Raw genomic sequence first — 12,592 nt, forward strand, 5'->3', positions numbered from 1 at the left:
AGTTCTTCCATTAACTCAGCCATTTTCCATTTCACCCAAGTATAAGATGGTCAGACACGTGAGGAAGACTGAGGTATTCCTAACCCGTGTGGTCATTGCCATGGTTGATAACCTGCATCATGTTACTGCGACCGAGTCCGTTGAGCAGGAGAATGAGACCAAAACATCAGAGAACAGTCTCTGCCCTCTCCCAGGTCCTAACCGCCAGGCTGCTTGCTGGTCCAGTTTTCTCAGGCTGGCACTGTTTGCATTTGAGCTGGACAGTTCTCTGTTGTGAGAGCCCAGTCTTCCACACAGTGAAGATGTTCGCCGCCATCTCCGGGGTCTGCCAGCCAGATGAGAATAGCACTTTCCTCTGCCTTCCACAGGCTCTTACAGCCAAACATGTCTCCAGACATGGTCTGATGTTTCCGGGCTTGAGGAAAGACGCAAACTCAGCCCTGGTCAGGGACCACTGGTGTGGTTGGGGCTCCTCAGACCTGTGCACACGTCCGAATCACTTGGAGAGGTTATTCAGCGGGTCGCTCGGCTTGGGCCCCAGGTTTCTGATTCTGTTGATGAGGGACAGGATCCAACTTGCCTTTGTGGCAAGTTTCCTGCCTGTATTGATGTCAGTCCGGGGATCTTGCTTTGAAAAGCACTGATCTGCAGAGTAGACACTGGCAGGGGGAGAGAGCTTGAAGGTTCCCAGGCCCACTTGCTCACACCCCGAGTCTGCGTAGGCCAGGGAGCCCCAGCTGGCCTAGTGTCAGGCCTGAGCGCTGCTCCTCCAGATGCCCTCGGCCTCACACCTCTGCTTCCTTTCAGCCTCTCCCCCCCACCTCTTCAGGTTAGTCTCCCTGCCCAGGTGTGGTTTCACGGGGAGAGCTGTCAATGCCATTTTTAATTGGTGCCTCCCACAGGACACTCTGTAGGAGGATTTTTTATTTTACTAATTCAAGATTTTAAAGGTTGGGTTTGGTTTCTGGTTTTTTTTTCTTCTTCCTTTGAAGCTGCCCATTCAACATTAGTAAAACGAGCATCCCTATAACCCAGCTGAGTTTCCAGAGAGCAAGTTAAAATTCCAGATGGCATTGTTTGACAACGAAGCCCAGCACTGAGGTCTCTTGGGAGAATCTGAGCCACTCTTACCTGGTGACAAGTATGTTGCTTAGACATCTTAGGATTGTGGTATTTAAACCACCTATTCGAGTCTGTTTTCTACTTTGAAATCCTGCCCACCCTCCCAACCATCCCCTTTTTTTTCGTAACTCAAAAACTTTTTCAACTGAAACTTGTATCTAGCTTTTTGATCATCTGCGTTATTTTTTGGCGGGGGAGGGAGTGTGTTTGGGCCACCACTGCTGGTAGTCAGACATGACTCCTGGCTCTGCTGTTGGGGATGAAACCGGAGTTGGCTGCATGCAAGGCAGGTGCCGCCTGTAGTATCCCACTAGCCCTGTGTCATTTCTTTATGTTCAAAAGCCTGCCTTAATTTGTGCCTTTTTAATATTCAGTGATTTACTGACTTTGTGCTTTTTCCAGCTCTAAACTGTTCAGCAGCAGTTTATAACAATATTATTTTTCTTCAAAACTCTGAAGCCCACTTGGTAGAATCTTAATAGTTTTCCCCAAGAGTTTTGATATATTCTTCTAGCCATCATAATTAATAAGTTAAGACTAACATGTTAAAAGGCAAATTTTCAGCCTCAGAAGTTTTACTCACTAGAAAGCTGCCGATTGTTACAGAGATGGGTCTAGACAGGATGGTCGTGTTGGCTAGAAGAGTTGTTTAGTCTGTGCCGTGGAAGGGGCCGAGGAGAACCAAATCAGAACAGTGGCTTCCATGCAAGCAAGACTGTGGGTTGGGCTTCTTAAATTTTTATGACAGAACACCAGTCCTTTCTCCTTGTTAGCTTTCCAGAGCGGGCAGGCCCATCCCTAGGAATCTGGAATTCCTTTCTTGATGTCTGCTCTCCAGCACCAAGTCTTTGACTGAGAGCGTGGTCCTCGGCTAGGGCCGCTCCCTTTAGCCTTCACTCCCAGGAAGCCGTTGTATTTCCTGTGTGTGTGTGTGACCGATATTGAGGAGTGCTTGCTGTGATCAGTCAGGCCCCGCCTTGAGAGGGCACTTGTTCGGGGCCCAGATGAAAAAGTGGACACAGGCCTGTTAGAGGTGTGCTCAGAGTCCAGGGTCACCAGATCGGGTCATCCTGTCAGGAGAGGAGTCAGTGGGGGGCTGGGAGGCCTCACAGGAGAATGATGCTGCAGCCACTTTCTGAGAAGGGCTCCGGGACCTGCCGGGGGCTGAGAAGGCAAGAATTCAGTGGCAGGAGCGGCGTGTGCCGAGGGCCTAGAGTGGGGGAGCAGTGGGTGTGGAAGGGAAGGCCAGGAGGAAGGTAGCAAGGAAAGACTAGGGCGGCCAAGGCTTGTTTGCTTCATATAAAACATGGAATTTTACTTCCTGTCTGGAGAATGACCTGACCTGCTGTCTCCCAGTATAGAAGAAATCCTTCTATACGTGTGTGTTTGCCTTTTCCAAGGATGTAGCGACTGACATTATGGAGCACTTGCTGTGATTATGTGGGGATAATACGCACCTTCTTTCTAGCTTCCTGCAAGGTCAGGGCCGAATACCAGGGGCCAAGGCTGTGGCCATGTGGTAGAGTACATGCCTTGCATTGTGATCTGGGTCTGCTCCACAGCTCTGCTTTAGAAAGAAAAAAAAAAGGAAAAAGCCAGGGTTAAATTTTATCTATGAATCAGGCAATTACACTAATATTCATAATTGCCATGTTTATTTGGTCTTTTAGCTTATAAATCGTTGCCTGTTATTAACTTACGGGGCAATATTTCGTTAACTTAATTTGCATGTTGTAAAATCTCTTTAATTAAAAAAAAAAAAAAGACTATAGGGCCGGAGTGGTAGTACAGTGGATCAGGCCTTGCATGCAGCTGGCCCAGGTTTGATCCCTGGCACCACTTATGGTCCCCCAGCCTCCACCAGGAGTGATTCCTAACACAGAGCCAGAGTAAGCCCGGAGAACCACCAGGTATGGCCCCCACAAAATAGGGACTATTACACAATTTAGTAAATGGGGGGTGGAGTACAAGTGGATAGAGAGCTTGCCTTGCACATGACTGACCTGGGTTCTATCCCTGGCACCACATATGGTCCTCTGAGCTGCTCTAGGAGTGATCCCTGAGCACAGAACAAGGAATAAGCTCCGAGCCACCATGTGTGACAATCTCTCCCCCCAGAATACCTCCCAAAAATCAACAAATCAAAACTTGATTAAGTTTGAGTAATAAGGTTGTGTTAAAATAGTAATCTTGAATTATCTTACAGCACTATGTAGGAGGGAATGCAGCTTTAATTGGACAGAAATTTGCAGCCCACTCGGATTTAAAGGTAAGCCAAATTCCCAGATTAAAACTTGTGGCTTTCATTAGTTTTTTAATAATTTCAGGAGCAAGAATGAGTAGCTCTGGCGTACAGTTTGAACCCTGGGCCTCTCGTTAGAAGGCATAGAAATAGTAGCTGATGCTCTCCTAACATCACTTCCATCTGCCTGACGTCTTTAGTGCTTTACTTCATTCTCTAGTTCAACCCTGCAACTACCGTGGGCTGGGTGGAGAAAGATGGTTGCTGAGCTGGTGTCTGCCTTTGCACATAAGGCTTGAACTGTAGTGAGGCCCACAGCCAATAAGAGGTGAAGCCGTTCGAATGTGGACCCTGAGTCCATGTTTGGGGACCAGGGATGTGACTTAGCTGTAGAACACCTGCCTTGTTCATGGTTGATCCTTGGTACTACAAAACACACACACACACACACACACACAACTGTATTGTGTAATGTATTGCACATGGACATTGGAGTCAGGATCTGAGCCCGGGAACTGTACAGTGATGAGAGAAGCATGCAGTGGAATTGGATCCAGAGAGATGGAAAATGGTGAAGACCACAGGGGGCCTGGAAGGTCCGCCGGGGCACACGTCTCACTCACACAAGGCGCCCGGTGCGTTCCCTTGAACTACCTGAAATAACTGAACTGTGGCTTGGTTAGAGCAGCCAGATGAAGAGAAACATCCGAATGGAATCATGGTGCTAGGCCACATGTGGGGACCACGAAAATGATAGGTTTAAGAGGGACGACTCTAGAATAAACAGTAGAGGTACAGAAGATGTGGCGGCGGCTGCTGCTTTAGAAGGGGGACCCTAAATAATCCTCTAGTGGGGGGGGGGCCAGCCTGCAAATAGAAATAGGATTCAGGGCCCTAGAATCCAAAGGTCCTGAGATAGATTCATTAGCAGGTAATTCACACTTTGAGGGGGAAATTCATATGGAGTTGCTGCTAACCAAGAACGAATGTTCTCAGCCGTGGAGAGCACATTAAAATGTGGACATTCAGTGCAGGGTGGGGGTGGGGAACCACACCCAGCAGTGCTTAGGGGCTACGCCCAGCTTCATGTTTCGGGGGACAGTGTCATGCTGCATGCTTGGGGGGCCAGAGGTCGAATGAGGAATCAGACCTGAGCCGGCCGCATGCCAGGCCAGTGCAAAAGTACAGGTTCTTTGCAGTCATCATCTTCATAGGTATTAGTTCCCAGTAGCAGAGATTAGCTACTGCGAGATTTGTCTCCCAGAAGAATTACCAGTTTGCGGACAGAAGAGAAGATTGGTCATGTGTGTCTTAGAGCCAGGCCCTGAGCGCTGTTGGAATGGCCCGTGACAGGATGGCCTCTTGAAGCTGAGAACTCACTCTGGGAAGCATCCTGGGAAGCATCCTGCACGCCTCGGTGTAGACAAGATCACCCTCCCCTGATTGGCCTCCCTGGGGTCAGCATGTGCTCCTGGGGACTCACTGGAAAGCATTCTAGCAAAGAGCCAGGGAGGTGCCAGCGTGGGAGGCGCGGGGGTCCCTGTGCGGCTCAGCCGAGCCCTACCCAGATTCAGAGCTGGTTATTCTCAGGCCAGGGATGTAACTCCAGTGACAAGAGCACGGGCCCTGCCTGTGTGAGACCTTCAGTTCAGTCCCAAGTGCTGCGTGCTCCACACGAGCAGCTTTCCCAGCAGCACCGCCAGCCCTGCCACCCCTCCCCCAGCACCATTTCAGGTGTGGTCCCCACAGCAATAATACAAGCGAGTAAGAGAGAGAGAACTAGGCATTTTCCGAAGTCAAGCGTAGTAACAACTAGCATTTCACCATGGTCATATGCCAGACGTTGTTTTAATATGTCTTTTTATTAGCTCCTTCAACCCTTGTAATCCTTAATCCTTAAATAACTGTAAGGGATGTGCAAAAATGGGAGTGCCCCATTTTGTAGATAGGAGAAATTGAGGTTAAAACTGTCCAAGGCCGTATACTTAGTAATGGTTATAGAGCTGGGATTTGAACCCAAGTAATCTAGCTCTGCAGTTCATAGACTTTGGGGGGGAGGGGCAAGGGAGGTTTCCAGGGGCGATGCCTGACAGTGTTTGGGGTCTCTGTCCATGCCAGGGCTTGGATCTGGGACGCCTGCGTGCTGTGAATGCGCTCTAGCCCTTGCTCTTCCCAGCCTCGAAACACAGCTCTCGACCACCAGGCCATCTTGGGTCTAGATCAGTGTTTCAAATCAGTGTTTCTGTATTCTCCAAATAGCAGTTTACAAGTGGGATTGCTGCACCCTAGGATGTTGCTGTTTATAACCCAAGGATTGGCTGCATGAAGGTTCCTTTCACACCCTCACTGACCCTGTTTCGGGTCTTTTGATGTGGGGGTCTCGCAGGAGAGCTCCCTGTACTTTCAACTCTTAATTTCCAGATTTCTAGTTTCTTAGGGTAGAAGCTGGGGTCGCTGATTGGAGACCCCTCTTTCAGGTTGTGTGTGTGTCCGAAACCCCCTGGAAGATAATCTTCTGTAGTGTTTGTAGGACTCCCTTTACTCTTTCTGTTTCTTAGGAATCGCTTTTCCTTTTGCCTGGTGTCCAAACAGCTTGAAAAACATTGTTTCATCTTGTCTGATTTTTCATTATTGCAGGGAGATAAATCTAACCCTAGTTATCTCGTTCTAAAAACTGAACTTTCAGCCAAGAATTAAAGACAAAATTAAGTGCTGGGAGAGAGGCTTTTCAGAGTTCACAAAGAAGGGATGCAGGGAGAGTCTTGAGCTTTCTCAGCTGGAGCTGTGAAAGTGCCTCTGTACAAATGCGTGTTAATTAACAAGCCTCATGCCTTTTGAAGATCCCAGGTGACGCTTGTTAAGTGTGGGGTGGTGCTGATCTTCTCTGGGAACTGCCTTCCCATCCCTGCCCACGCCCAGTTTGTGCTATTGTTTAAGTCTCTTGGCCCCGCATGAGTGGGGCCCAGAGCTGAGCTGGCAGAACTGGCAACTTGGTGGAACCAAGAAACGACAGTGGGTGTGAAATGTTTTCTTGGAGGAATAACCACAGAGGCCCAGGATGGAATTTTGCTTTTGGAAAAGTTGCAGAGCCCATTTCCCCAAAACTTTCTGAATTAAGCTCTTCAGCTCTCCTGTATGGAGCAGGGGCCTGATCCCACAGACTCGGTCCCCTGGTTGCCAAGAGGGTGGTCTCGAAGAACTCTTCTCTCTCTCTCTCTCCCTCCCTCCCTCCCTTATAGTTTTTGACACTTAGAATAATTGCCATGACTTGAGGGGAAAAAGTTGCAAGTATGCCTAAGGGTAGCTTGGGAACACCCCCACAACACACACACACACACACACACACACACACACACACAAAGTTGCAAGTATGCCTAAGGGTAGCTTGGGAACACCCCCACAACACACACACACACACACACACACACACACACACACACACACACACACACACACACACACACACACACACACACACACACACCCTCTGGCAGTGCTCAGGGCTTGCTCCTGGCTCTGTGCTCAGGGGTCACACCTGGGGCGGGGCTTTGGGGGAACCATATGGCATGCCAGTGCCAGGGATCGACCCAGACCAGCCGCATGCAGGGCAAATGCCCTCCCTGCCAGACCATTGCTGTGGCCCCTCTCCCTGTTGTTATAAAGCCTCTGGTCCGATTGGATCAGGACTCCATGCTTGTGACCCCATATTGCCTTCCCCCAGAAGCCCAACCTCAGAATTTCACGTTGTTGGCAATTAAGCTTCAGCATGCAGTTCAGTGGGGGACGCAGACATCCGATCCAGCAGGGCATAAGGCTTCGTGAGGTTTCTGTGCCAGGTGTGACTTAGCCTTTGGGCAGCCCCTCCTGTCTGGGCACCTGGTGGCCGTGCTCTCCGGTGGGCCCTGGGTCAGCAGGATCGGAGGCTTTACTGGACAGGCCTCGTTCCTGTGCATCTTTTCCGGGTGGCACAGGTTTCGTGGGAAGGAATAGGTCTCCTGATGACCTTCACGCTCCTTGTCTCCAGGTTCTTCTTTGTGGTCCAGTTGGTCCAAAACTGCACGAGCTTCTTGATGACAGTGTTTTCGTTCCTCCAGAGTCACTGCAGGAAGTAGATGAGTTCCACCTCATTTTAGAGTATCAAGCAGGTAAGAAAACAAGCGAGTGAACAGGGTAAGACAGGGCTGGGGCGCTGTCTGTTGGCTGAGTGTCCGCTGACAGCCACCTTGGTTCTCATCACACCAAAGATTGCCAGACACCTTGGTGTCCTTCTGGGCTGCCTCTGGACAGTATCTCCACAGACTGACAGTGTCACAGCAGTGCAGGGAATTCCCGGGTCTGCAGATAGAAAGGATCTGAATGTAAGGGAACTTGGGCATCTGGGATCACAACGAGAATGCACTGAGCACACACATTTATATAAAGTTTTTTTTTTCTTTTTGGGTCACACCCAGCAATGCTCAGGAGCTACTCTTTACTCTGCACTCAGGAATTACTACTGGTAGTGCTTGGGCGACCATATGGGATACCGGGGATTGAATCTGGGTCGGCCACGTGCAAGGCAAACACCCTCCCCGCTGTACTATCGCTCCAGCTCCTATATAAAGTTTTTCTTTATTGCTATGAAAAGAAAAGGTCAGGTAACATCTGCTCGGCTCTCCTGGGTTCTGCCCCAGGCCTTTTTGTCAACTCTTCCAAGCTGCTTATTTAGGATTGATTCCAGACTGGAGCAAGCTTCATGTGAAGCATTTTATATTTCCCTTGAGTGTAGAAGTGTTTCTTATTTGGTAGCAAATATTCCCCATTATATAACTTTCTGGTATTTATAAATCCAAATCCACCCCTTCAGGCACCCTGCCCCCTCAGAAACCTCCATGCTTCACAGAGACTAGTGATCTGGTATCTGATGAAACTTGAAATAATATGAACATTCTGTCTGTCCTCTTCTGTGTATTTGCTTTTGTACCTTGCCTCTACCCAAAACTCAGCCTCCTGCCTTTCTGATTCCGTGCATTATTAGTTCCAGTTAGACATAGACATCTGAGCAGACGTGATTGGGACCTGCAAGCAGGCTTTTGTGAGCTACCTCCAATCAGGCAATTAGGGGAAACAGTCCCTGGAGTGGTGTTCTTTAAGCTGAGACACAGGGCTTTCTCCAAGTACAAAAGAAAAAAAAAAATCAATTGTTCACTTGTTCTTGGGGCTGGGGGGGGGTGTTGGGGAGAGAACACACCAGGGTGTTTGCTCGGCACTGAGCCGTATCCCCAGCCCTGTTTCTGGTCCTTTTAGGGTGCTTCCTAGGATTAGAAGCAGGAAGGGGATGTCTGAGAATCGGGTAGGATGTTGGAGTTGGCGTTCCACAGGAATCTCTTTGCGTTTTTCTGTCCCCAGCTGTAAAGTCGGTGACTGTCACCCAGAGGTGTGGTGGGGCTGAGGAGAGGCCCCTGTGAGAGCCTGGCTGAAGGCAGGAGCGGGGTGCAGGCGGGCAGGGCCTGGGAGAGCTGGGGGCCGTGGGCACTCGCTTCGGGTGGAACCTTCCGGCTTCTGTCCGTCAGGTCCAGCTGACCTGGTGCAGAGCCTAGACGCTTCTGCCAGACTCCCCGTTGCATCGGACAACCGTTTCTTTTTCTAGGCCTTCTGCCCTTGGGTTCCGGTCAGCTTTCAGGGCCAGCACCTTCTCAGCACTCCCCAAGCAGCCCCAGCCAGTGGCACGCCCTTGGGGTCAGCTTCCTTGACAGCCATCAGTCCTGTCCGTCTCCTCCTCGGAGTCCCCAGAGGGCCCGTGTCCTCTCCATCGCTCTCTCCTCCGGGTCCCCCACCCCCACCCAGTGTCTCTCTTGCAGCTGTTAGTCTGGGGACCTGGTAAGTCACTGCTCTGCTGAGTCACCAGCGGAATGGCACGGTGATGAGTTTAGAGGAGGAATCCCTGGCAGAAACGAACTCAGACTTGGGAGGAAGGAGGCGGCACTGGCTGTGTCACCGTCTCATCCTGTCTGAATTTCCATCGTTTTGCTCCTGCAGCTCCTTCAACCCCATGTCAGTGATGAGCTGCCACGGCCCCTGTGTCTTTGCCTCGCCGCTGCCAGCATTGGCCCGTGGGCAACGCATGGGTAGCTTAGCAGTGCCGCTCAGGACTTGCCCGTGGGGTCCGGGTGGGTCCAGCTCTGGCCCAGGGAGATCACTGTCTTGTGTTCTTCTGTCTCAGGCATTGGAGAAAGGTTGGATTTGTTCATACCCAGTTTTAGTTTTTGTTTTGTTTTTGTCGTCCTGGGCATTTAAGTTAGAGATCTGTTCTTGTTGCTTGTTCTTTTGCTAATTCCTTCCCCTGACAAGGTGCCCGGTACAGTGTGAGAGTGGGGGGCTTGGAGAGGAGAGGCCGGGCTTATACTCCACTTGCAGGCCCATGCAGAGGAGGGCCTGGAAGTAACTGCAGAGTTTCAGGGAAGAATCAGATCTGCTTGGGGAGAGGGAGAGGGACCGACACCCCCCGGGAAGGCCCTCCTGGTCTGAGTCTTCAGAGATGACGCTGAGGGTGAGCTCAACCCTGTCACCACCTGGGAGTTGCTCTTGGTGAGTGGTGAGCCGAGGGCTAGGAGGCAAGAAGGGAATGTGTCGCTTTGACCATTGTGTTGGGGTCTAGTGGGTAGGTGACCTTTGTCTTTTTGGTTATACAGAGACCCAAACACAAATGTTTTTCAGGGGGATGGATTCAGTGAGGCAGAGGAAGTAAGGCAGAGTCATCGCAAAGGAAGGAAAAGGCCTCCCAGCCCTGGCACTCTTGCTCCAAAGGAACCCCAGGCCCCGTGCACGCACACACGCACCCCAGAGAGGCAGGGTGCCCCTCGAAAGCCTGCCACAGGGTGGGGGGCCCAAGTTGGCAGACGGTCCTGCAGTGTGAAGAACCCAGTACTGACTGGGGGGAGGTAGGACAGCGGGCAGAGAGGGGAACGTGGCCAGCCACCTGAGCGCCATCGGCTGTGACTCCCGTCCATCTCCCCTCCCCCCCACCCAGATTTGTGCCTTGACTTTATGGAGCAAGCCGTGAGCGCTGTGTGGGAATGCTGCCGTTGGTGTGCTCAGCCCTCGCTGCCCTCCTGCGTATCAGATCTCTGGGATTGGCCACCAGCAGATCCAACACAGACCTGCTCCCGAGGCCTTAGGTGCACCCAGACTCCTCCCCCAGGGCAGATCCTCTTACCTCGTAGGTCAGGTGCCCAAAATCAGAGATGGGGAGCTGGGGGAGGGGTGGAGTGATGGGCGCTCTGGCCCCTTTCTGGGGGCGCTCAGGGGTCTGCTGGCCTCTGCACGGGGCCTGTGTGTGGGGCTCCTGTGCTGCGTCTTCCCTGGGAAAGCACTGGGAAGCCGGGATGTCAGAAGCTGGGGCAGTTTGCTTTCCTGGGGCCCTAGGGGAAGCATCGCCGTTCCCTGGGAAGGCATAGCCCCTGCAGTGTTTCCATCTGTGAGGGTTCTGAGTCCTTACTGCCCCTCCCCGCCCCCTGTCCTCCTGGAGGTAGTGCTAGGCTTCGGGCTCGGAGACTCACAGAGCCTCTTTCTTTCTCTCCCCCGCCCTGTGTGCCGACTGGGCCTCTCCAGGGGAGGAGTGGGGCCAGTTCAAGGCTCCCCACGCCAACAGATTCATCTTCTCCCATGACCTCTCCAACGGGGCCATGAGTATGCTGGAGGTGTTTGTGTCGAGCCTGGAGGAGTTCCGGCCCGACCTGGTGGTGCTCTCGGGACTGCACATGATGGAAGGACAGAGCCTGGAGCTCCAGAGGAAGCGGCTCTTGGAGGTAACAGCCCTGCTTCGACGCTCAAAGTCTTTCTGCTCAGATTCCTGCCCTCCTAGGCCCCTCCAGGATTCTCTGGAGCCCGGGAGTGGCTCGCACAGAGCAGTCGGGGTGCTGCCTGAGCCTCTGTCCCGTGCCCCCCTGGCTGGCGCAGGCTGCTGTGTCCGCAGTTTGTGCTCATGGTGGCGTCTCGCCTCTCGCATCTGCTGCGGCACTGTGGCACCCGTGGACTCGGGCACTGAGTGCCGGCGGGGCTTGCTGGGCGCTGCAGGAGCTGACCGCTGCGCACGGGCAGCCCTCCATGTCCTCCCGCCTCCCGAGCGAGCTGGGGGTCGGCTGTGGCTGAGCCTGGCTGTGGTGGCCTTTCTGATACAGCGCTCTCTGGAGGACAGAGATCCACGGACAGGGCCTGGCCTCTCAGGACCGAATCCTTCTTCAGTGTCGCCAAAGTGTCTTTCCTCTGCTCTCCGCAGGTCGTGGCCTCCCTCTCCGACATCCCCAGTGGCGTTCCGGTTCACCTGGAGCTGGCCAGCATGACTAACCGGGAGCTCATGAGCAGCATCGTGCACCAGGTAACCCCCTCCTCAGGCTGGGCTGGGGAGCGGGCAGTCCTCTGAGGTGGACTTCGTCCATGGGAACAGATGGGGGAGCAGGGCGGGACAGTGTTGGAGCAGGCCCTCCTGCCCGTCAGAAACAGCACAGTGGGGACCTGGCACACGGTTTGCAGTGGTTTGACCCCCGACACCCCATTGGATGCCCCGGAGCCCTGCTAGGAGTGAGCCCTGACACAAAGCCAGGAGTCGCTCTGAGCACCTCCAGGTGTGGCTCTTCCCCTAAAAAAAAAAAAAACAAGATTGAAAGTGGGTTCAGGGGCCTGGAAAGGTAGTACAGCAGGTAAGGCGCTTGCCTCAGACATGACCGATCCGGGTTTGATCCTTGGCATCCCATGGATCCCCGGCATCCCATATGGTTCCCTGAGCCTTGCCAGGAGTGACTCTTGAGCACAGAGCCAGGAGTAATTCCTGAGCACTGCTAGGTGTGGCCCCAAGATAAAAATAAGGGAAGTGGATTTAGTGGCTCCTTTCCCACCCTCTTGTCACCCTGCAGTCCTGACCCACGCCTGTCCCAAGAGCCTGGCTGCATTGCTACAGTCATTTCTGTTGGTGGGGGCGGGGGGTGCTCCCTAGTGGTGCTCAGGAGGCCCCGGGGCCTCACCGGCGAGTCTCTGCATTCCCGCCAGCGGCTCTGCAGAGGTGCAGGGATGCGGTGCTGCTGTAGTGGCGGGCATCAGACTGTTCAGGCTCGTGTCTGAGCTGCTGTGCCGGCCCCTGGCCCCAGGTCTCCTCCAGCCTGCTGCAGGCACAGCCGACAGTCTGTCACCCCGCAAGAGAGGGGCGTTGTGTGCAAAGGGAAAGTGAGAAACAGCTTAGCTCCTCCACACCCT

General features: G+C 52.8%; 1 protein-coding gene across 6 annotated transcripts in view; it reads left to right on the plus strand.

Annotated features, from left to right (window-relative positions):
- Positions 1 to 12,592, plus strand: part of ADPGK (ADP dependent glucokinase) — a 45,486-nt gene that overhangs the window by 9,118 nt on the left and 23,776 nt on the right. For all 6 annotated transcript variants that reach the window (XR_008629390.1, XR_008629388.1, XR_008629389.1 and 3 more), the window contains exons 3-6: positions 3,329 to 3,391; positions 7,389 to 7,509; positions 10,955 to 11,151; positions 11,622 to 11,720. Coding sequence is in view for 3 of the 6 variants with exons in the window: in XM_055133943.1 (XP_054989918.1) it covers positions 3,329 to 3,391; positions 7,389 to 7,509; positions 10,955 to 11,151; positions 11,622 to 11,720 (480 nt within the window). In the remaining 3 variants the exon portion in view is untranslated. The remainder of the gene's footprint in view (positions 1 to 3,328; positions 3,392 to 7,388; positions 7,510 to 10,954; positions 11,152 to 11,621; positions 11,721 to 12,592) is intronic.

The sequence above is a fragment of the Sorex araneus genome, chromosome 3 (assembly GCF_027595985.1).
Source record: "Sorex araneus isolate mSorAra2 chromosome 3, mSorAra2.pri, whole genome shotgun sequence".
Lineage (NCBI taxonomy): Eukaryota > Metazoa > Chordata > Mammalia > Eulipotyphla > Soricidae > Sorex > Sorex araneus.